The sequence below is a fragment of the Lytechinus variegatus genome, chromosome 5 (assembly GCF_018143015.1).
Source record: "Lytechinus variegatus isolate NC3 chromosome 5, Lvar_3.0, whole genome shotgun sequence".
NCBI classification, from domain to species: Eukaryota; Metazoa; Echinodermata; class Echinoidea; order Temnopleuroida; family Toxopneustidae; genus Lytechinus; species Lytechinus variegatus.
Genome location: NC_054744.1, coordinates 1088945 through 1114948, shown reverse-complemented (window position 1 = coordinate 1114948; position 26004 = coordinate 1088945). Strand labels below are relative to the sequence as shown.

Sequence of the window (26004 nt, the reverse complement as noted above, 5' to 3'; positions counted from 1 at the left end):
TACTACTACTACTACTACTCCTACTACTCCTACTACTACTACTACTAAAACTACTACTACTACTCTTACTGCTACTACTACTACTCTTACTGCTACTACTACTGCTACTCCTACTACTACTACTACTACTACTACTACTACTACTACTACTCCTACTCCTACTACTACTCCTACTACTACTACTATACTACTACTACTACTACTAAAACTACTACTACTACTCTTACTGCTACTACTACTTCTACTACTGCTACTCCTACTCTACTACTACTACTCCTACTACTACTACTACTACTACTACTACTACTACTACTACTACTACTACTACTACTACTAAAACTACTACTACTACTCTTACTGCTACTACTACTTCTACTACTGCTACTCCTACTCTACTACTACTACTACTACTACTACTACTACTACTCCTACTCCTACTACTATTCCTACTACTACTACTATACTCTTACTGCTACTACTACTACTCTTACTGCTACTACTACTACTACTCCTACTACTACTACTACTACTACTACTACTACTACTACTACTACTACTCCTACTCCTACTACTACTCCTACTCCTACTACTACTACTACTACTACTACTACTACTAAAACTACTACTACTACTCTTACTGCTACTACTACTTCTACTACTGCTACTCCTACTCTACTACTACTACTACTACTACTACTACTACTACTACTACTACTACTAAAACTACTACTACTACTCTTACTGCTACTACTACTTCTACTACTGCTACTCCTACTCTACTACTACTACTACTACTACTACTACTACTACTACTACTACTACTCCTACTCCTACTACTACTCCTACTACTACTACTACTACTACTACTAAAACTACTACTACTACTCTTACTGCTACTACTACTACTACTACTCTTACTGCTACTACTACTTCTACTACTACTACTACTACTACTACTCTTACTGCTACTACTACTACTACTACTACTAAAACTACTACTACTACTTCTACTACTGCTACTCCTACTACTACTTCTACTACTACTACTACTCCTACTCCTACTACTACTCCTACTACTACTACTACTACTACTACTACTACTACTACTACTAAAACTACTCTTACTGCTACTAGATGACTATAATAATATGAGTACATGGCTTCATTACCCTCGTAGCATTTTGTATTAAAGTTTTTAAAAGATTATAATAAATATTTAAAAATTATTTATAGCGATTCTTTCTTTATTTTCCGCATTTCATTTCTTCCCTTTTCCCTTTCCATTGCTTAAACCTAGTACAGGCGTTAGATTATACTAGGGGAGAATTAGGGATACACAAAAAAAAACACCCAAAGGGCGGGAAACATAAATCGCAGAAGGATAGAGGTTGAAGAGCGAGGAATTAGAACTAGGGCGCTGATCTCATTTTTATGAGAAATGTTGTTGTTGATCCCTTTGTTGATACACGTATTTATTTATTTGTTTATTTATTTAAATATTTTACCAGGGTGCTCATTTAACATAAAGTTGGTCTCCCATGGGGCCCTAAAAGGCTATCATTATTGTTCTTCTTGTTTGTTGGTTTTGGACTCTTGGTTATGGTGGGAGTTGGGCAACTTGGGCTGTACATAGTGCCGTTTTTTTTGGGTGTTTTTTTGGTGTTTTTTTTGTGTATCCCTAATTCTCCCCTAGTATAATCTAACGCCTGTAGGTTTAAGCAAAGGAAAAGGGAAGAAATGAAAGGCGGAAAATAAAGAAAGAATCGCTATAAATAATTTTTTAAATATTTATTATAATCTTTTTAAAACTTTAATACAAAATGTTACGAGGGTAATGAAGCCATGTACTCATATTATTATAGTCATAATCAGTACGAAATAGTAGTAGTAGTAGTAGTAGGAGTAGCAGTAGTAGAAGTAGTAGTAGCAGTAAGAGTAGTAGTAGTAGTAGAAGTAGTAGTAGCAGTAAGAGTAGTAGTAGTAGTAGTAGTAGTTTTAGTAGTAGTAGTAGTAGTAGTAGGAGTAGCAGTATAGTAGTAGTAGTTTTAGTTGTAGTAGTAGTAGTAGGAGTAGTAGTAGGAGTAGGAGTAGAAGTAGTAGTAGTAGTGGAGTAGTAGAAGTAGTAGTAGCAGTAAGAGTAGTAGTAGTAGTAGTTTTAGTAGTAGTTTTAGTAGTAGTAGTAGTAGGAGTAGTAGTAGGAGTAGGAGTAGTAGTAGTAGTAGGAGTAGGAGTAGTAGTAGTAGTAGTAGTAGTAGTAGTAGTAGTAGTAGTAGTAGTAGTAGGAGTAGCAGTATAGTAGAAGTAGTAGTAGCAAGAGGAGTAGTAGTAGTAGTAGTTTTAGTAGTAGTAGTAGTAGTAGTAGTAGCAGTAAGAGTAGTAGTAGTAGTTTTAGTAGTAGTAGTAGTAGTAGTAGTAGTAGGAGTAGGAGTAGTAGTAGTAGGAGTAGGAGTAGGAGTAGTAGAAGTAGTAGTAGCAGTAAGAGTAGTAGTAGTAGTAGTTTTAGTAGTAGTAGTAGTAGTAGTAGTAGTAGTAGTAGTAGTAGTAGTAGTAGTAGTAGTAGTAGGAGTAGTAGTAGTAGTAGTAGTAGTAGTAGTAGTAGTAGTAGTAGGAGTAGCAGTAGTAGAAGTAGTAGTAGCAGTAAGAGTAGTAGTAGTAGCAGTAGCAGTAAGAGTAGTAGTAGTAGTAGTAGTTTTAGTAGTAGTAGTAGTAGGAGTAGGAGTAGTAGTAGGAGTAGTAGTAGTAGTAGTAGTAGTAGTAGTAGTAGTAGTAGTAGTAGTAGTATAGGAGTAGTAGTAGTAGTAGTAGTGGTAGTAGTAGTAGTAATAGTAGCTTATTTTCAAAATTTTTCAAACTTTAATACTAAATGTTACCAGGGGAGTGAAACCACTCATCCAAGGTCCTTCGTTTCAAAAATACTTTTTTTCTACAAGCTTAGGCGGCGATTTGCGGTTTAGGTGCAATTTGCGGTTTAGGGCCTTAACAGGCGCGTATTAGTGACTATGCGTTAAACGTCCCATTTCTATGCCTTATAAGAGGAGCGTTTTTTGTACACAACAAATTGATATGGGGGCCACTTCCATTCACGAGTGGATACCATGCGCGACCATGGGGTCTCGAAAAGCACCCTAAACACGTAATTTTCATATTCTGAAAATGCACCCCTTAACAAGTATTGGCGTGTGAAACCCTATACCTTAACAATTGCAAGTCTTGGAAACAAAACGATACTCTTGGCAAATATTCCCTGAAACGAACCCCTAAACAAGTACAGGAATGTTTTATTGTTACGGGTCCTTCGGTCGTCGGCTTTACCTTATTTGGTTTAGTACGACCCCACCTTCTACACCTCGCGCAAATCGGACTCTAAATACGTAGTGTTGGGGCAGAAAGGACATCCTTTATAAAACATTTGATTTTGTTTTATCATCCCCGCAAAGTCGACCCTAAACACGTAATTTTCCTAGCGAAATAGATACCCTTTTTTCATTATTTTTGTGTTTTTGAGACCATTATCACGTTACGTACGTAACGTGTCCTATCGTGAAAAAGACATCCTTTTTACGTGTTTTTTCTGGTCGCGCATGGTATCCACTCGTCAATGTAGGTGCCCCCCCCCCGGGTGGTGGATGAATAAGAAATGTGTGGATGTGATGTTTGGACTGGGGTACTTTGAGCCAGCCAACATCGGGCAAGTTGAGCCTGGTAATTCTTATGGTAATAAGAATAAAAAAGTTACAAACACTGATTGAAAAACCATTGATATGCAGGCAGGTGTAAATTCACATGACAGTTCTTTTACTTTTAGAGGATGTTATTATTTATAGAGAATTAGCAAGTGAAAAGAAATGAAAAATTGACATGCTGCTTCTTCCCATACATTTTGTACAGAGTTTTTGTGGCTCATCTTACCCCAGAAGGTGGCACAACTTATATGGGGCAAGTTGAGCCATTTGACATCGTGTTTTCAAACATGTCAAAGGTCACAATGAATTTCAGTGTGGGGCTAGAAAATTGTATATAGGTGAAAAATATTTCCCAAGAATCAAATTTAAAGGCAAGATACTTATTTCTACAATATTATTAGTCATATCAATTCTAACATGCAAAATGCAAAACGTGTCACAACTTTGAAGTATCATACAATAATAAGATAATTCAGAGGAAAGAATCTGTAAAGTATTTAGGCATTGAGTTGACTAGCTCCCTTTCATTTTCATCTTTAGTAGAATCAATGAAAAGGCGAATGCCCGTTTGAAATTTTTGTACAGGTATCAAAGTTGTATGGATCAAAAAGCAATGAGGCGTATTCTCTGTTTTGCACTTATTCAGAGTTTATTTGACGATGCTAACCCTGCTTGGTTTAGTGGCATAAGCGAACTCGATAAAAAGAAGTTGAAAATTATACAGAATAAAATGGTTAGATTCATTAACTGTTCTGGTCCCAGAACCCATGTTGGCTATACCGAACTCTCTGGAGCAGGTTTTCTTGAAGTCAACAAAAGATCAAAGCAGCTTATTTTGCACCACGTGCATAAAATCTATCACAATAGATCGAATCATTATACATTGGATCAAACTTTAATCTCGTTACCGAAATACATAACTATAATACAAGAAACGGCCATTTCAACTTTTGCTTACCAGAAAGAATAGGGAGTATTGGTAACTCCTTTTATTACAATGCTATAAAACATTGGAATTCCCTTCCAAATTATATAAAGGAAAAAGAAATATAAAAGGAAAACATACAATTCTTCTCAATAGCTTGTAATTGGTAATGATTACATATTAGTTAAAGATACATGTCCTTCTGCTCGTAAGTCTCATGATATGGCCTTGATCAAGAGACTAGAAACTTAAGAAATTTCATAAATGATTACGAGCGAGCGGAGTGAGCGAGCCGAAATTTTCGCGTTTTCCCGTCAAAACATACATTTCTTGTCAATAGTTTGTTAGTAAATCAAGTATTAGTCGATGCTACATGTCCTTCTATTCGTAACACTCATAATACGGCCTTGAACAGGAGACTAGATACTTATGGAATTTCATATTACGAGCGAGCGGAGCGAGCTAACCGACATTTTAGCGTTTTCCGTCATTTTGGTTTTCATATTGGTAAAACATATTTTGTAAGAAAACGTATGTCTTTGTCTTGGTTCACTTGTATTCATAAGTATACATCATGATAATCATGTATGGCCTTGTTAATGGCGATACTGTGATCATGTCGGCGACATGCGGAAATAAAAGATATAATAAAATGGAGCGAGCGAAGCGAGCGGAAATTTATTCTGTGTTTTTCGTCGGAAACATGAGATTCTATTCAGTATTGCTGTCATATACATTATTGGGTAGGGGAACTGTCCGTAACCAGACCAAGGAGTTATCAGGCGCTTGCCCGATAACTCCTTGACCAGACCGACCTCTGGGGAGACAAGCAAAAAAAAAAAAAAAAAAAAAAAAAAAGGAAACGAAAAGGGGGGGGGGTTGAACCCCCTAAACCCCCCTTGCGTACGCGCCTGGGTATTATTATGTATTTTACATAGTGTGATTGAAGCTTCGATATGTCCTTTCTTCTATTCTTTCTATTTCTTTTATCTCTTCCTATTCTCCTCTTCGTGTTGTTATTGTCGTCACCGTTTTTGCTGTTGTTCTTCTCCTTATTTATTTTCCTTCGTTATCAGTTTCTTCCGTCTCCTTTTCTATACTCCTCGTCCCCACTATTCTTCTGTTGCTCCTCTTCCTCTTCCTTCTCCTTCTTTTCTTCTTCTTCTTCGTTATTCTTGTATATATCTTATTTATTGTCTATATATCTTATTAATTGGTAATACTAAATTCTGATTTTTTTCCTTTATTTTTAATATGTAAATAGTATAATTGAACCATTTTATTATCTTAATTCAGGACCCCACTGGAAATAAGCTTTCGAGCTTTCGTGGGTCATCCTGTGCAAGCCTGTTGTTTAAATGCTACTGTATATATGTTATGGTGACTTGCCAAATAAAATCATAATCAAATCAATACCCCGCCTTCCCTTACATGTATGCAGTCCACTCAGTGGCGTACCGTGGGTCAAGGCATGGGGGGGGGCCAGCAAAATTGGAGTCACTGTCTTAGTAAGCGCGCTTACTGGCAAGGAGAATCTGATGCTTTAGGTGATACAGGCCTCCAAATTCAAACTTTAACGGTGTCATAAAATGATCTCCAGTCCGTACTGAACAATCTACTTTTAGTGGGATCATGTGTATCTCATACCCGGGATCATCACTCTCCACATGGACTGCTACCCACTCGTGTCCGACATAAGTCCGGGGGCTGGGAGAGTTTATTCAGCCGATTGGGTACAAAAGGTTTGATGGTCCCAAGATGTTGACATGATATCAGAGGTCAAGAATGTGTTGCTGCCGGGTCATATCCTGTACGGAAGGCCCAGAGGACCCCATTTTTGTCGGCCATCTTGAATTTTTCATGAAAATCAATTATTTTCATATTTTTGCACAAAAAAATTGAAAAATATTAAATAAATACGCATTTCACATTGGTTTAGAGAGTAGAAATCGATTGCAAGTGTTTTCAGGACATTCCGGTTAATATTTTTTGAAAAATATAAGAATATGCCAAAAATTTCATGTTTTTAGGCAAAAATTTGCATGTGCATTGAAATCTTTCTGTTTTGTCATTAATATCAGCATTCAACACGAAAGAGAATATATTTACGAAAACATTGATATGCTTCATGACAGCATTAATGTCTTAACTTGCTTAGATATAGGGAAATACCTCCAAATGCATTCCCCGATATTGCGATAAACTGACGCCAAAAAGCAACCTCCGTCACTAGTAGTAGACCGGCCAAAACGATTTTTTATACTTTGGACGGCAAAATTTGTTAATGCTTGCTAATGCTTGGCGTCCCAGCTAAAAGTTTTGCAAAAATACCCAGGAATAGCGTACGGGCGGATGCCAAGCGCAATTTTGCGTGAAAGTGTCATTTTTAGCGTAAAATCTGAAAGACTGTCGAAAATCACGCATTTTGATATTTTGACGGATTATCATCATATTTTTGATTATCTTTGATATGGAATTATTTTCATTCAGAATTTCAAATGATAAGTCTACTGAATATGCATTTCAAATTTGAATATTACACACACACACATGGCACATTGAAACATAAAACCGCGATTTCCTCGAAATAAAAGTTTGTGAAAACTATCAATAGTTTGAAGTTTTTTTACGCAACATGAATTCTTCGATTTAAATGCGTTTATCCATCGAATGTATAGTAAATGTCCTAGTGCCACAAATATTAAAGGAATTTTCAAGTAAGATGGTAGATATCTCATTTTATGTTATCCGAAAGGAGACAATGTGCATTTTACCAGGTGCGCATTTTGAAAGAAAAATTGAAAATACCGTATATTATGTACATAATTACATGTATAAGTACATACTAAAGCGAGTTTATATTTACATGTATAAGTCCATAATAAAGCGAGTTTTTAATTGGATAGCACAATTTGTCAATTCCTTGCATCCCAGCTAAAAGTCTTTCGGAAATACTGAGGAATAGCGTACGGGCGGATGCCAAGTGCACTTTTGCGTGAAAGTATCATTTTTAGCGTAAAATCTGGAAGACTGTCGAAAATCACGCATTTTGATATTTTGACGGATTATCATCATATTTTTGATTATCTTTGATATGGAATTATTTTCATTCAGAGTTTCAAATTATAAGTCTACTAAATATGCATTTCAAATTTGAATATTACACACACATATATGGCAATATGAAATATAAAATCGTGATTTACTCAAAATAAAGGTTTGTAAAAATTATTAATGGTATAATGTTTGTGTTCCGCATCTCAATTTCGTCAAGATTTAGTGCTAACCGAACAAATACTTAATAATTGTTGTCATGTCACATATAGTGAAAACAAATACTGAAATAAGATGCAAGATATATATCATTTTATAGTTATATATATGCGAAATATAACAATGCACATTATTTTATCAGATGCGCATTTCTGATAAAAAAAATAAACAGCGCACAATATTACATCGATATTGCACATATCTTATATCAGTGCGATACTCGTCATATTATATAGGATTATGTTTGCTTTTGTAGAGTTCGATCTTCTTGCTATTTCCACGAATGAATTGGTGCTGAACTTAAATCTACCTGTGGCGATATTCAGAAATAGGTCTGATATTTAATTTGCCGTTACCATGGTAGCATTAATTTTACATGAATATCTATATCCAAAATCATAGAAAACATACATATGTATGAATAAAGCGATTGAATTAGCATTTTTAAACCACTCTGTCAATCTACATTTTACTTCAGTTATTTGATTATCAAAGTATATTAAAAAAAAAATGGCCGTTGCACGGCAGTACCTATTTTTTTGTCTCGCCGGCATAGCAGAGCAGGATTAAAGGAGCCACTTCTCCGGTGGAGGTGACGGTAGTTTTGATATAACAGCGTCATATCAACCTTGAAATCTTAACCAAAGTTACATTTTTCAAAATTTCATTATAACTTTGAACGTATAGAAAAAAAAATTAATGACACTTTAATTTTAATGACACTTTAATATTCATGTATTACTGATCGTCTTGCACAAGTTTTAGATCACATGATTAAGGTCAAAAGTCATTTAGAGTCACTGAACTTTGGCCATATGGGGATATTTTTTAAATGTCATCATAACTTTTTATTTTTATTGATCCAGTTAAAGATTACACTTGAACATAAGGGTATTTAAGTATCATCGATCATTTTGCACATATTTCAGTTCACATGATCAAGGTCATACGTTATTTTGGTTCGATGAGCTATATGGATGGCGTTTTTTTTTGAATTATTAATTTCAGTTGTTTCCATGTCCTGCTGCTATAATTATTATGTTAAAATATGAATAATAAATGTTATTTGGTCTTTTGCATTGCAAATTATAATTTTCATTCAATTCATTTTACTTCATCAAAGTTTTTGCATTTGCTATTACCACAGGTCCATGTTGTCCTGGTCTAAGACGGGGGCCGGACAGTCCGACCCTGGGCAGCCCTGGACATACCAATGCCCTTTTGGGAAATGCAGTTGTACGACCATCTATATATTACAATATAGGCGCTGGACGCTGGTCATTAGCCTTTAGATTTGTTTGTCATAATGGTCGTGCGATGGCATTTCCCAAAATGGCAATACACTGTGATGAAATGAGCTTTAAGATTTGAAATGTGAACTTTAAAGGACAAGTCCACCACAACATAAAATTGATTTGATTGAACAGAGAAAAAAAATCCAATAAGCATTACACTGAAAATTGCATGACAGAGTGGTTTAAAAATGCTAATTCAATCGCTTTATTCATACATGTATGTTTTTTATGATTTTGGATATAGATATTCATGTAAAATTAATGCTACCATGGTAACGGCAAATTAAATATCAGACCTATTTCTGAATATCGCCACAGGTAGATTTAAGTTCAGCACCAATTCATTCGTGGAAATAGCAAGAAGATCGAACTCTACAAAAGCAAACATAATCCTATATAATATGACGAGTATCGCACTGATATAAGATATGTGCAATATCGATGTAATATTGTGCGCTGTTTATTTTTTTTATCAGAAATGCGCATCTGATAAAATAATGTGCATTGTTATATTTCGCATATATATAACATAAAATGATATATATCTTGCATCTTATTTCAGTATTTGTTTTCACTATATGTGACATGACAACAATTATTAAGTATTTGTTCGGTTAGCACTAAATCTTGACGAAATTGAGATGCGGAACACAAACATTATACCATTAATAATTTTTACAAACCTTTATTTTGAGTAAATCACGATTTTATATTTCATATTGCCATATATGTGTGTGTAATATTCAAATTTGAAATGCATATTTAGTAGACTTATAATTTGAAACTCTGAATGAAAATAATTCCATATCAAAGATAATCAAAAATATGATGATAATCCGTCAAAATATCAAAATGCGTGATTTTCGACAGTCTTCCAGATTTTACGCTAAAAATGATACTTTCACGCAAAAGTGCACTTGGCATCCGCCCGTACGCTATTCCTCAGTATTTCCGAAAGACTTTTAGCTGGGATGCAAGGAATTGACAAATTGTGCTATCCAATTAAAAACTCGCTTTATTATGGACTTATACATGTAAATGTAAACTCGCTTTAGTATGTACTTATACATGTAATTATGTACATAATGTACGGTATTTTCAATTTTTCTTTCAAAATGCGCACCTGGTAAAATGCACATTGTCTCCTTTCGGATAACATAAAATGAGATATCTACCATCTTACTTGAAAATTCTTTTAATATTTGTGGGCACTAGGACATTTACTATACATTCGATGGATAAACGCATTTAAATCGAAGAATTCATGTTGCGTAAAAAAACTTCAAACTATTGATAGTTTTCACAAACTTTTATTTCGAGGAAATCGCGGTTTTATGTTTCAATGTGCCATATGTGTGTGTGTAATATTCAAATTTGAAATGCATATTTAGTAGACTTATGATTTGAAATTCTGAATGAAAATAATTTCATATCAAAGATAATAAAAAATATGATGATAATCCGTCAAAATATCAAAATGCGTGATTTTCGACAGTCTTTCAGATTTTACGCTAAAAATGACACTTTCACGCAAAATTGCGCTTGGCATCCTCCCGTACGCTATTCCTGGGTATTTTTGCAAGACTATTAGCTGGGATGCCAAGCATTAACAAATTTTGCCGTCGAATCCTTATCTAGAGCACTTTTTGAGGTTTGGCCGGTCTACTATAGTCACACTGGGGATACCGACCACTGTGTATTGGGGCGAACTGTTACGTGTCGCTGTTTTACAGGAGCATGTTCATCAAGAACAGTTCTTAGAATTGTATTGTAGTGTTCTACAGAGACTGAAATATCAGAGCAAGAGCAGTTTTCAAGAAAAGATAGTTTAGAAATTCTGTCAACAAATTTTTCAACGTGTGTAAATCAAACTCTTTATAGCGGGAGGCTTTACTAGGTTCAATTTACAAATAATGGCCGAGTGGTCAGGAAGGCCATCAATAACCATTACATCCTTCACAATATTTCTATCTGACTGGCGGGTGATGAGTAGGTCCAGAGTATGCCCATGAGTATGAGTTGGCAAATGAATGTGCTGTGTGAGATCGTAAGCACTTAAAGTTTCAAGGAAAAGCTTAGTATTTACAGAATCATCGTTCACATGAACATTAAAATCTCCAGCAATTAACAAACTGGAATAATTCTTAAAGAGAAGATAATCTAATAGACAAGAGAAATCAGTGAATTCCTTGAGTGTAGATGAGGCACCTGGTGGCCTATAAATGATACACATATCCACAGATATAGAATTCAGTGCAATACTGATTTCAATCATTTCAAATATATTAATATCAAGAGAAGGAGGAACAACTTTTATATTAAGGTTACTACGATAAAGAAATGCAACTCCACCGCCTCTTTTATGAAGTCTTGGAGTGTGAATGAACTTGTATCCACCTGGATTTAGTGCTGCTATCACTGCATCATCATCTGGGTGCAACCATGTCTCACAAATACCAACAATATCAAAATTGGGATCTACAACGAAGTCATTAAATTTAGAAGTTTTATTACGAACTGATCGTGTATTAATCATGCAGAATGAGACATTCTGTTCAGCCTGATCAACTTTGTGTCGTGAAGATCGAGTCACAAAAAGTTGCCAGCCTTTTATTTCGGCGACAGTTTCGGCGTTTTCCGCCCCTATTTCCCCGGCGTGTTTTTCGATTACGAGGTTGAAGCCCGTATGATGCAATAACATTTAAGGTTTTATGTGGTAATGTGGAAGAGTTATCTTTCCAATGCCATAGCTCAGAATGACTATATTTGATTACTTGTGTAGATTTTGATTGAGAAGAAGCATTGGTCATAGCAGGGTTATAATGAATTATATTTATATTATCACTTTCTGGCCCAGGGTTTGGATGAATATCACCAGAAAAATATCAAGTCAAGTTGGAAACTTGCACATGAATTTTATACAGGATTCTTCTTTTTAAGAAGCCACTCCTAATGTAAGGCTGATGTGCAAGCTTATTTGCAGGGCTACTAACAGACGACTGGGTATAGGTATCTGTGCAAGGAATGCCATCCACACGGAAGCACAATGCACCCAGTGCTAAAAGAACACAGAGATGAAAAGAAGCCATCACAATTACATAACAGATCCCAACAATAGTACTCACAGTCAAGCTTAACCAGATAATAACAATACAAGGTTAACAATAGTTACAGTACATTGGAGAGTGCAATATGGCTGCACAATATAAAAACAGAACACCTCAAAAACTTTCCTTCCTGAATTCACACATTTGAAATTGCTTTCCAGAGTTAAAATTTTCCTAGCAGCCGGGCTCCTGGAAACTATATAAGACCAATGTTGACAATTAAATAGCAAATATCAATTAAGATTAGGTAAGAGAACTGTTGCTACACAGAGCTAGCACCAGCATGGTGTGCGCTCATCTATAGTAGATAATAGAGTAGACAATTATTGATATTCTAAACTGGATGATTTTAAATAAAGAACATTTTAAATCAAGAACATGCAGGCTATCGCGCATGTTTTAGATTTAGACCTAGAATCTGGGCATTCTGAATACATTTTGGAACTTTATGGAATACACGTAGACAATAGAAAATTGGCAAATCAAACAATGTGACCACGCAGCGTGAGCAATTATGTAGACCATAAAACGGACATTTTACAGAGCACTTAAATTTGTAAATGAAAAAAAAAAATAATGAAAGCTCGATGTCCGAGCTATTAAATATGTTGACTTCAAAACTTGCTCCATGCATATCAGCCTATTGAGTAAGATATGAATCTCACTGCGAACAGGCAATTCTGGCGCGAAGCGCAAGCAAAAATTTTATATAGTAACATGAAAGATTTTTTTTGCAAGTCCCCTCACATTATTTCATTCACTCGTCTTCCTCCTCTTATTTTCCTCTCCTTTTTCGGCTTTCTCCTTCTTTTTTCTTTTCTTAAGTTCTCCCTTTTTTTGCTCTGCCAATTTTTTTTGCAGGGGGGCACATGGGGGGGGACAACCCAAGGGGGCATGTGCCCCCCGGCCCCCCGTAGCTACGCCACTGCTTGATCTGGGCCCGAGAACTAGTATGAGCTCGATCTAAATCATATAGAGATGTATACTAATTAGGCAAGCGCATCACAACGCAAAATTGTGTCGATTCGCTTCTGGACATGAAATTTACCTGGCCGAGCTGTGTAGTACCGGTATCCTTTTAGCAAGTTGCCTAGATATAGATTGCACGTGGGTACGTGGTACCGTATACCGGTACCTATACCGTATACCGCAAATTCACGTATATTCGAGATTGTTCCAAAACACAAGAGATTCAAAATGATGATGCCAGGCAGAGCTCCCGTGTTGGTTCTCAGTAAGTTCTCATAAACTTTTATAAATATTCATTGACGAACTAATCGCTTACAATGTCTCTTACATGGGTTTCATTTGTTTGTTATTTTTAGATCAAAACACAAAACGAGAGAGTGGAAAGAAAGTTCAAATCGGAAATGTCGCGGCAGCGAAGGTGAGTATTGAGAAGTGTATTTTGGGGTAGGCGTATTCTAGTGGTATGGTAGTGCCAGTGGCTCGTATTACTGAACACTTTTCATGAATTTGATCATATCAAACACATTAATCCAATAAAATTCACCAAACTTTCACCATAAATACACAAATACCTACGATATAAATCCTATGCCAAAATTTGCTGAAATGGTTTTTTCATTTTTACGACATGAGCTACGTATCACCACTCATTCAATGAACAAGGTTATGCTAGGATGGGGGGTCGGGTGTCCGGACACTTTATAATTTTGAAGCCTTCTTTTTTGTCTTTGGATTACACTAAAAATATGAATTCAATAGATGTAAAACTGGTAATCATCTTCTATTTTGCTCTCTACAATATTTCCTAACATTTTGTACTAAAAATTGATGAAACTTCACTTGTAAATTTTTCCAAATGACTTTTTAAAATTGATCGTCCGTACACACAACCTGTCCGGACACACAACAACTGGGTATAATATAACCTTGTTCTCAGTTATATCTCCATGTGTGGCTAGCCTGGAGGCGTTCTGGGGTAAAAATCATAGTACTATTCGTACCTTTACCCCCTAACGCTTGGCCCTATAGGGCCGCACGTAGCCAAGGAAAATGCAACTATACAAATGCACCAAACAGCGCCTTATTATTTGAATCTGACGTTAACACTTCTGTACATGGGTAAAAATATCGGTTAGCAACGATTGGTTCATATAAAATTTACTGAAATTGAAAGAAATGGCAGAAATGGGATGAAGAAATAAAAGTAGAAGAGAGTTTACTCACATTTGTTGTCTTCGCCATCTTGGATCCATTGTTAATGCAACCTAGTTACGTGACGCTTATAGAGGGCGGCAAAATCAAGTGCTAAAATGTCCCGCTTCAACCACTGAACTAGGGGGGTGTTTCATCAATATTGTCACGCGACAACTGTCAGTCGCGCGACAATATTGATGAAACACCCCCCTAGTTCAGTGGTTGAAGCGGGACATTTTAGCACTTGATTTTGCCGCCCTCTATAAGCGTCACGTAACTAGGTTGCATTAACAATGGATCCAAGATGGCGAAGACAACAAATGTGAGTAAACTCTCTTCTACTTTTATTTCTTCATCCCATTTCTGCCATTTCTTTCAATTTCAGTAAATTTCATATTAACCAATCGTTGCTAACCGATATTTTTACCCATGTACAGAAGTGTTAACGTCAGATTCAAATTATAAGGCGCTGTTTGGTGCATTTGTATAGTTGCATTTTCCTTGGCTACGTGCGGCCCTATAGGGCCAAGCGCCAGGCGTTAGGGGGTAAAGGTACGAATAGTACTATGATTTTTACCCCAGAACGCCTCCAGGCTATGTGTGACAAAATAAGGGTGGCAATGTTTGGCTTATTTTCTCTTTTTCTTTGGGGCAAATGCTTGATTTTTTTACACTGACAGTTTCCATTACATCTATTCATACAACTTGGCTCTTATTTAAATTTGATTCTTTAAATCATTTTTTTCTTAATTAAAAATAGAGATAAAAAAATGAAAATTTTCTTGCCATATTACTTTCCACCAATAGAGGGCGTACACAAATATATGCCCAAAATTCAAGTTTTTGAGCGCTCTGGTGACTGAAAAAATTATTCCCAATTACTAATGAAAAATTAATTTCAACTGTATGGAAATTAGTAATTTTGGTCACAAAAGTGATATTTTAATGATTTTTTAAAGTGTGTGCTCTGTACAACATTGGCATACCATAGTCCTACCTCTAGATTCCCCACAGGCAGGGTGGTAGCAGTGAACAAGTGTATCAGACCTCTCTTCGCAAGTGAAATATTTTGGTCACTTGAAAAAGGTATCGTATTACTATTACCTTCCTTCCTGATTTTCTCCCTCCGCTGCTTTCGGTGATCAGCCCTACATGCCCTATGAACTGATGAACATGTGTTTTCTATGGGAAAAGTTGGAAAACAACAAAGTCACAGATTGATGAGCTATTTTGACCATATTTTATTGTTTTGAGGATATAAAGACACTCTAAATTGTGTTTTTGATAATTTTTCATCATTTTTGTATTCAAGTTCCCTTTGGAAGGATGTTGGAAAGGTTTGAGCGTATTTGATTATTTTCTGACGCATATAATGCGCGCGTTCGGTAATACAAGGCCGGTTGGTAATACAATCACTCATAGCCTGGAGGCTTCAGGATCGAAGTTCAGGTGCCCGTTTCTCAACACCGAGTCTGACAAGTATCTTTATCCACTAAATACGGAGTTCGTTCCAATCTTGCTAAACCTGTTTCACAAAAGGCTTCCTAACTAGAATCCCTTAATATATTGTTTTACTATTTCAAAATCAATGGTTTTGTGGCGTTTACTTTTAGATTTTACCATTTTCTTTATGATGGGGTGTCCAAACTTTGCGCACTTTTCAAAAATATTCATCAGGCTTAATTTTTTCACAAAATATAATTTATACAAAATCAATTCAAGAAATAGTTAACACATTGATGGCAAGATCGTAAACTATGAAATCATGGACGAAAATGTAAAGTATGTCAAGGGGTTTCGCAGGTATCGTGATCTCAAAATTCCATTCTGATCGGCAAATGCGGGCTGCGGTGGAAAACCGTTCAGAAAAAGTGTGACCTAACTTCACGCACCAAAGCTTTTGTGGAGATTTAAAAAAAAACTCAAGCTCAAAAGGTTGATGGCAAAATGCTATAGAATCGGTTAGTACCACATTTAACTCACATTTTTGATGATTTCTGCTTGCAAATGGTGATATCGTGATGTTTGTTTAGAATATCAGATTTCTTCAAAACGGGCGCTAGCGGTGACAAATTTGCCGATCTTTTGCCAATATTTTTATGAATACTGAACTCATCCTAAAGAAACTTTCTCCAAAGGGTAATTTTAGGTCCCTTTTCACGTTGATGATGTCAGATTTTAAGGATATTGGCTAGTTTTTGAGATAATGACCGTCTGCGAAGTATGGACATGCGCGAAGTTTCGACTCAATGCCACTAGTATTCAATCCGGCATAATTCAAAGATTTTGAAATATTCCCCAAAATATTTAGAAATAGGGAATTAATCTTAATTTCATAGTCATACCTGTGTTATTTCCAGGGTAATCTGTTGTCGGCAGCGTTCTCGCCAGTGTATAATACGCATGGTTCAAACACCATGCGTGCGGAAATGGAGACCAAGTGGAACCATGCGTAAAATTTCAGCGACATGCGTGGAAAAATTAAATGGAAATATTCAGAAAAAAATAATACACTCGCACTCCATTAACTCATCTTAGTGATATCAACTTCATTTATCGGGTTGCGTCGAAGTCCCACCAACTTAAGACCACTTACAGGCCTACTACGGCTAGGAAAGTGGCAAGGCGCCCAGCTAGCTCGCGGCTGCTATTGCGGGCATATGACGGCACGGTACGGTCGTTCCGTTGCCTATTCCCCTGTCTGCCCCGCACATCACACCGGCTATGCTCCATGATGTATTTCAAAAAAATATTTTGCAAAATATTTAATACCTTTTAAAATTACGATTTTTTATCATTTGAACCTACATGTATAACTGGGTCTATTTTTGGAGACTAGTCGAGAAAGTACCGATGAAGACGGGCGCATGTTGGAACGTAGTTTTCATTGTGTGAGGGGGATAGAAAAAAGGTTGCTGTTATGAAACATGAAAGGCATTCTCAGGCTCCCACCCTTATCTTTCTCTCTCCCTCACACACACACAGATGGGGAGCGAGGGTCAATTTATTTCTGAAGTCATGACCTCTCCTGATAAGGGAACCACTGCCTTCTTTGTTTCCCCAAAAGTTTCATTGGCTATCCGAAGGTCCAATCAGCTCAAGTGAGCTTGGTTGTGTGTTTTCTTATTGTTTTGTGCACGCAGACAATGAACTCATTTTGTGTATCGAGGGCAAGGTTGGGTGGGATTAAAAAAAATTCGGAGCGCTTTCATGTTGGTGTGTAACTGTGAATGTAATACAATCATTGATTATTTTTGAAAAATTATCTCGGTAACATAATTTTTAAACCTGTATGAAGTGTCATCATTGTTTTCTTGTCATTTTGTTATTATTACTTGGGTATTCGAGTTCTCCCAATGTCATAATCGGGATCTGCCGAACATTCGATTTGTGTAAATTTTGCTAATCGATTGGTGATTGGCGGCATGCCAATCGAACCATTCGATCAATCGATGTTTACTCCCAGGCCTAGCATTTATGTGCATTTGTGTGGGCTTAAAAATATGCCACAATGGGGCTTCCTTAGCGTCTCTATTTGATGAAAAGGCCGTCGCTTCCGCGCTCCGCGAGGGAGGGGTGAACCCCCCCTCCCGCACCCACTCCCCGGGAGTGGCAGCACAAGTCCCCGACATGGGTGAATTTTTTTCTGGCGAGAAAGCTGGTTGTCGGTATTTTCTTTATCAAGCTGTCGACTGTATGCACGGGGGATCAAATCATGTGGCTATGGCCTTTTGCACTGAATGGCACTAGTATTCAACCTAGTGAGGACAGATAGCAAATCTCAAAATGGTTTAGATTGCTAAATTAGATCTAGATCTATGTAAGTCTCTGGCTTTGATTAATTCCCTGTTTGGTCTCATCTCAAATGGTCTAGTCCGTAGTCGGATGGGACAAGGGCAGATTGAGAGACAGGGCCATCTTTCATCGCTAGGTTGAACATGGTGCCGACGGATTGAATACTAGTGCCAAAAACCATCGCCGTATAATTCGCTCGCCCGCGAACACAGTCGACTGGTTGAAGAAAAAAGTAACGGAAAAGAATAACCAGCATTTGCTCTTGGAAAGAAGACAGGTCTGAAATTCAGGTAAATTTTGTATTTCTATATATTTAAGGAAATTCTCCAAACGGGTTGAATACTAGTGCCCTTACGGTACATGGCAAGTTCGCCCAAGTCTGGGCAGTCCCCCAAGTCTGGGCAGTCCCCCTTGTCTGGGCAGTCCCCCTTGTCTGGGCAGTCCCCCAAGTCTGGGCAGTCCCCCAAGTCTTGGCAGTCCCCCAAGTCTTGGCAGTCCCCCTTGTCTGGGCAGTCCCCCCAAGTCTGGGCAGTCCCCCCAAGTCTTGGCAGTCACCCCAAGTCTTGCAGTCCCCCAAGTCTTGGCAGTCACCCCAAGTCTGGGCAGTCACCCCAAGTCTGGGCAGTCCCCCAAGTCTGGGCAGTCCCCCCAAGTCTTGGCAGTCCCCCAAGTCTTGGCAGTCCCCCTTGTCTGGGCAGTCCCCCAAGTCTGGGCAGTCCCCCCAAGTCTTGGCAGTCCCCCCAAGTCTTGGCATTCCCCCCAAGTCTTGGCAGTCCCCCCAAGTCTTGGCAGTCACCCCAAGTCTTTGCACTCCCCCCAAGTCTGGGCAGTCCCCCAAGTCTTGGCAGTCCCGGTAAGTCTTGGCAATCCCCCCAAGTCTTGGCAGTCCCCCCAAGTCTTGGCAGTCCCCCCAAGTCTTGGCAGTCACCCCAAGTCTGGGTAGTCCCCCCAAGTCTTGGCAGTCCCCCCTTGTCTGCGCACACGCATACCTGCGCGATTCTAGTAAAAAAAAATATGCAACGAACACAAACTTTATACATGCAACACATAGATAGATTATTCAATCAAAAATCTGTCTCAAAATGATGGAAAAATAATGAATTTAGGGCATTTCAAGTGTCGCGTTTTGTGTGATGGCCTCAAAATGCAGCCTTTCTCATCAAAATACCTGAATTGTTTGCAAAGTGAATGGATGCGCAGACATGGAGTACCATCTTTTTTTTCAATCTGTAAATTACTGCCCTAGGTTTTTTCAAAGAAAATCCTATATTTCAAATTTTAATGAGATATTTGGTACACTCATGATAATATAAGGAACATTATTAACAGAAAGATTCTGTGGAATAAAAAGAAGTTGAATAACTCCAATTGTGTTAGGTGCGCAGACTTGGGGACCACTATCCTACAATTATCATTGAATGATCTATCCCACTTGTTTTGCCATGTAATTTTAACTTCTATTGTTTACGTGAGATTATAATATTCAAATTTCAAGGCACTTTTTCATGTCATACTCTAACCCACATGATGACTCTGCATCATTAAGAAAGAAGTTATGACAGGTTCTGAGGTGTCATGAATATTTAGTGAGGTTGTTGTACCCGATCTTGGCAAAGAGGGCTTCGTGAAACAGTTTGCGGACACGTAGTTCACTATCTCCGATTTAGTCAAGAAGTTAGACTTATGACGGTGTTGAGAAACGGGCCCCTGGAGAGTAAGTCATTCTACCGACATAGGATTGCTCTCCACAGAGCCTGGGACGGCACTCTACACAAACAGAGTATTTTGGCAATTATAATGTTGAAATAGATCTACTTGTTTTCTTTAAGGTTTTGAACCCAAACTTATGTAAATAGGCTAAAATAAGCTTTTGTCACTAAATATACATATTATTGAATAAAATCAAATAGAAAATATTTTAAGTAAAGAGGCGTTTACTTACAGTCTGTTATTGTAGCCATCTTGCCGTCTTTGTTATCAGTAGAGGCGTGCAGCCAATATGGAGACTGTCTCCCATGAGAGAGAGATTATCTCCAATGAGAGTTTTATTAGGGATCCCCAGTAAGAGTAGCGAGGAGCGTTGGCAGGGTTGTAATAAAAAACGTTTTATTAAAAAAAAAAAAAAACGCTTTTTATTGTTTTAAAACGTTTTAAAAGGTTTTTTCCGACGAATGATGCCATTTTCTGTGAATCAATTAAACTATACACTAAATACACTAAATATAGTATGATTTAAGCTCTTGAACACCCATTCAAGTTCATATTTCCCCCAAAATTACTAAATCATGGAAATTGAATGCTTACAAAAAAGAACACTTTATGAGTAATTTGACATTTAATTCCTATGAACATATATACATGTAGTCCCAAGGTATACTGAGTCTTGTCAATGGGGGGGGGGGGGGGGGGTGAAGAGAATTTGCACAATGGAAGAAATTGACGTATATGTGTATGGGGTTTCAAAAATTAATTTCATTACCGGTAAATCAACATGCTTTATTTCATTTGAATCAATTATACCAACTTTTTTTGCATGCAATAAATATTCAATTCAAATCTATATATAGAGTCCCTTGAACTTCTTATTTTTTCAATTCAGGAATTCTGATCAAATGTATATTAAAAACAATCAGTAGGCCTATAGAATGTTTTTTTTAACCCTAATAAGACTGGAGGGGGGCTGATTCAGCCCCCTTCGTCAATTTTTGCAATTAATCCACTGTGCAAATTTTTTTACAGCGTCACTCTTTTCTTTTTCGAGTCTTACACAACTTTTGAGACCAAAATTGCGACCCCCTGGTATGCGGTTCCAAAATTACGCAACATTTTGTACATGCATGCAGACCAAAAATTGCTCAAAAACTTCAGAAATAACAGTATAAAAAAAACATTTATCTAAAATCACATCTGCAAATTTATAACACAAGTCTCTGCAGTGTTTTAAAACATGTTTTTTTTTGTAAAAAAAAATAGGTGTTTTAAAACACACCATTTAAAATGCGCCAACCCTGAGTGTCGGCAAATATTCTGTAATGAAGCAATGGCTGCTGACTAGAACAGAAATCCTATTTACTAATCTTATTTTTGACTTCATTGGGATCTTTAATGAGTGCAATTTTTGTCTTGTTTTCTCTTTTAACAGACCATAGCAGATGTTATCAGGACATGCCTCGGACCACGCTCGATGCTAAAGGTAAGATTAAACTGCAGTTTAGGCCTACACACTTTATCTGTAACATCAGTTTTCTTTACCTCAATTCAGTGACTGATCTGAGGCACTCTGAATCGAAAACAGCCGTTTTATTGTCTCACCTGCATAGCAGAGTGAGACTACAGGCGCCGCTTTTCCGACGGCGGCGGAGGCGTCAACATCAAATCTTAACCTAAGGTCAAGTTTTTGAAATGACAGCATAACTTAGAAAGTATAAGGACTTAGTTCATGAAACTTGGCTATAAGGTTAATCAAGTATTGCTGAACATCCTGCCTGAGTTTCATGTCACATGACCAAGGTCAAAGGTCATTTAGGGTCAATGAACTTAGATCATGTTGGGGGAATCAACATCAAAATCTTAACCTAAGGTTAAGTTTTTGAAATGTCATAACTTAGAAAATATATGGACCTAGTTCATGAAACTTGGACATAAGGTCAATCAAGTATCACCGAACATCTTGTATGAGTTTCACATCACATCACATGACCAAGGTCAAAGGTCATTTAGGGTCAAAGAACTTTGGCCGAATTGGGGGTATTTGTTGAATTACCATCATAAATTTGAAAGTATGTAGGTCTAGCTCATAAAACTTGGACATAAGAGTAATCAAGTATCACTGAACATCTTGTGCGCATTTTAGGTCACATGACCAAGGTCAAAGGTCAATGAACTTTGGCCATAATGGGGGTATCTGTTGAATTACCGGTACCATCATAACTTTGAAAGTTTATGGATCTGACTCATGAAACTTGGACATAAGAGTAATCAAGTATCACTGAACATCCTGTGTGAGTGTCAGGTCACATGATCAACGTCAAAGGTCATGTAAGGTCAATAGCCTTTGGCCACGATGGGGGTATTTGTTGAATTACCATCATATCTCTGTAAGTGTATTGATCTAGTTTGATCATAAAATGTGGAAATAAGAGTAACCAAGTATCACTGAACATCTTGTACGAGTTGTAGTTGTTTTCAAAGTCAGCACTGCTGCTATATTGAATCGCGTGATGCAGGTGAGACCGCCAGAGGCATTCCACTTGTTATTCAAACTAACGATATTTAGCTGGTACAAAAAATGTTAAAATTGCTATTTTCGACTCACTGTACTGCCGTAGAGCAAATGTAACCGAGGTATTACCCAGAGTTAATAAAATTCAATATGCTCAGAATACAGCTGCCAGGGTTTTAACTGGTATATCAAAATATCAACACATTTCTTCATTTCTCTTAAAGTTGGTTGCCAAACCGAAACCATATAGAATTTAAAATGCTTTTCACTTGGAAAGTTTTAAATGGTATGGCAACAAAAATATTTACAAGACCTTGTCATACCTTATGCAGGGCTCGACACTAGCGGCGGTCCGACGGTCCCGGACCAGTAAAAATCGCTGTCGGGCCGGTAGATTTTCAGAAATAGGAAGATTTACTGGTCCGAAATGACTAGTAAAAAATATCATTGTCGGGCCAGTAATTTTTCCAAAAATAGTAAGATTTTAAGTGTCCAACATGACCAGTAATAGAAACCATTGTTGGGCCAATAACTTTTCCAGAAATGGTGAAATTCACTGCAAACAATTCCCCCCCCCCCCGATAAATTCTGTCATTCACACACAGAATGAATCGCATGTAATTGCAACTAGAGCAGGTACAGTACAGTGTACATATGTAGCTAGCCAGCCACACAACTCACGTGGTAAATTCTTTACTGGTTGCGCGAACGAAGCTTGGCTAAACTTGGCAGAAATCTCACAGAACTGTCAAAATTGAAAATTCGCAGTTCATACTCATAAAAGGCTCTGATAATGTCCATATTTTCCTAAAAATTGGAGTAACTCTGTCATTTGTAAGCAGTAAAAGGATAAATTTTCACTTCTGTTTGGTTCAAACAGATCGGGTTTCGGGTGATATCGTCTGAATACAAGTTAGCCCATTCATAGATCACAAAAAAATGCTTCTATGTCATTTCTTCATAAATTTCAATTCTATATCCTCAATTTATGTCACCAATGCAATTCACTACAGTGTCAACTGGGATGAAATTAAAATTGTGTTAAATTTCGTTGCGAGATGCCGGATGAGCTCCACATCATTGATGTGCTAGTTAAGCAATAATATGCCAAATAATTAAAATATTCTGTTGAACAATTCTGTGTATAAATTCAATTCAATAAAAATAAAACCCGAAATGCAAGCAAGACAGACTATTAAATGAATAATTCTTTGAAATATTTTGATTTGAAACAGATGTTGATGGATCCTATGGGAGGCATCGTAATGACCAACGATGGAAACTGCATCCTCAGAGAGGTAATCATTTCAAGATTTTTAAATGCTGGTAGTAGTAATGATTTCAGCTTAAGTTCATATTGTATCCAGTAAAATGACAACCCAAGTGTCTATAAATAACAATTATGTGCCAAAGTATTAAGAAATTGGTTAATTGCTGAGAAGTCAGCAAAACATGCATGGTATTCCAGCTGAATGTCAGGTATTTTTTCTAAGCAATATTGATAAATTGCCTCACAGGTTCTTATCTGGGTTGGCAATCTTTGCTACGATAATTTTGCAGCTTAGATTTTACAATTCACAAAGTTCATTTTACCTAGCACTAGGATGATAAATGACAGTGGACCTTAATTTTACAGACTTTCTCGTGAACTAAATGTTTACTGTGCATGACATCACACACTTCATTTTTACCTCATTTTTGTCTCGCCTGCGTAGCAGAGCAAGACTATAGGCGCCACTTCAGATGGAGGCGGCAGCGTCAACATTAAAATCTTACCCAAGGTTAAGTTTTTGAAATGTAATCATAACTCAAAAACTATATGTACCTAGTTCATGAAACTTGGATGTAAGGGTAAACTAGTATTACTGATCACCCTGCCTGAGTTTCAAGGTCAAAGGTCATTTAGGGTCAATGAACTTAGACCATGTTGGGGGGAATCAATATCGAAATCTGAACCAAGGTTAAGTTTTTTAAATGTTGTTATAACTATAAAGTATATGGACCTAGTTCATGAAACTTGGACATGAGAGTGATAGTGTAACACTGAAGATCCTTCCTGTGTTTCAGGTCACATGACCAAGGTTAAAGGTCACTTAGGGTCAAACAAATTTGACCATGTTGGGGGTATTTTTGGAATTTCCATCATAACTTTAAAGCTTATAGGGTCATTTTCAAACAAAAGTGGACATGGGGGTGAAAATTAAAACTTGCTAGAAATCATTAGGCATCAATGTGTTTTGAAACTAGACATCTTAAAGTATATTTTTCCATTTCATTTACATAAAAGTATTAATTATGTCTTGAGATACAGTGAATTTTATGCAAGGGAAATTAAATGTTACAAAATGTTGATTTTGGCATTAAAATTCACATATTGCCTATCACAATATAAAATTTGTATTAGAAGCACATTTGTTGGCAAGATACAAGCTGTGTATTGTATCTAACTCCTAAATAGCAAAAAAAAATTCTGTGAAGTGTTTTTCTGAAAAAAAATGGGTTTCGAAGTTTTCAAAACTGGTTGTCGTGTCACTCACGTTTTAAATGCAAAAAGTTTTCTAGAGCTGTGTATTCTGAAAATTAATTTATCCCAGTACTGGAGCAAATACAGTTTATCTGTACCTTATTGTATATAAAGTAACTTGGTCCAATGTGTTAAGGTAAAGCTAAAATTAACTGTTAAAGTTGTGTCGTGTCACTCACAATGTCGTGTCACTCACGGTATTATATTGTGTATAAAAAAGGACATCCAGTAATGTTTGAAGCGTTTTACCAGAGATACAGTCAAAATGTTGTTCCTGACATCATTTAGGCCTATTTTAGGCTAATAATTTCCTCCATCTTCCTAATTTTACTCCTTTTTATGGAAATATTGAATTTGACATTGAGTTCATCTATTTTCTCTCCTCTCCGTGGTTGCCTTGGTTTAAAAAATCCTGACAATTTTCCATTGGTGTGAAGACTCGGATCCTAATTCATATTTTGGTGAATGTACTGTGATTAAGAATAATCAATCAACACAAAATTATGAATGTATCAAGAGAAAAACCACTATACTTTAGCAATGGACATATTTACAATGCATAAAGGGTTGGTGATGGTGATGTTTCAAGTCATACATGTACCTAGGTATTACTCGAACATTCTCTGTCTCCATTTACAGAAATGAGCAGAAAGTTCACCTTTCTTTTGAGCAATGTTATTTCTTTGTTATACTCATAGAGCTTTAGAAAAGTCAGGGATCCTTTTTTGAAATTTGCAGAAATTTAGTGGTAAAGTAGTGTACATGAGATATAAGAGATCACCATGAACACCAAACATTTTTTCAAATTCGGAAAAGAAAATATTTTTCTTTTCCTTCTGATTGATTAAATCAACCTTTTCATTTGCCATAAAGCTTGTATTCCAGGACATGAAATAAACAAATTTGCAAGAAAACAAACATTTCAGGTGAGAATGTACTGAGATTTGATAGAACATTTTGGATATTGCTTGAATAGGGACAGTGATTTTCCATTTCTAAAAATTGCCTTTTCCGTTT

General features: G+C 36.8%; 1 protein-coding gene across 1 annotated transcript in view; it reads left to right on the top strand.

Moving 5' to 3' along the window:
* The first annotated feature begins 13407 nt into the window (after positions 1-13407).
* LOC121415024 (T-complex protein 1 subunit gamma-like) overlaps positions 13408-26004 on the top strand; it is a 39013-nt gene continuing 26416 nt past the window's right edge. The window contains exons 1-4 of the mRNA XM_041608073.1: positions 13408-13517; positions 13609-13670; positions 21384-21434; positions 23699-23761. Of these exons, the coding sequence (XP_041464007.1) occupies positions 13481-13517; positions 13609-13670; positions 21384-21434; positions 23699-23761 (213 nt within the window). The 5' untranslated portion in view covers positions 13408-13480. The remainder of the gene's footprint in view (positions 13518-13608; positions 13671-21383; positions 21435-23698; positions 23762-26004) is intronic.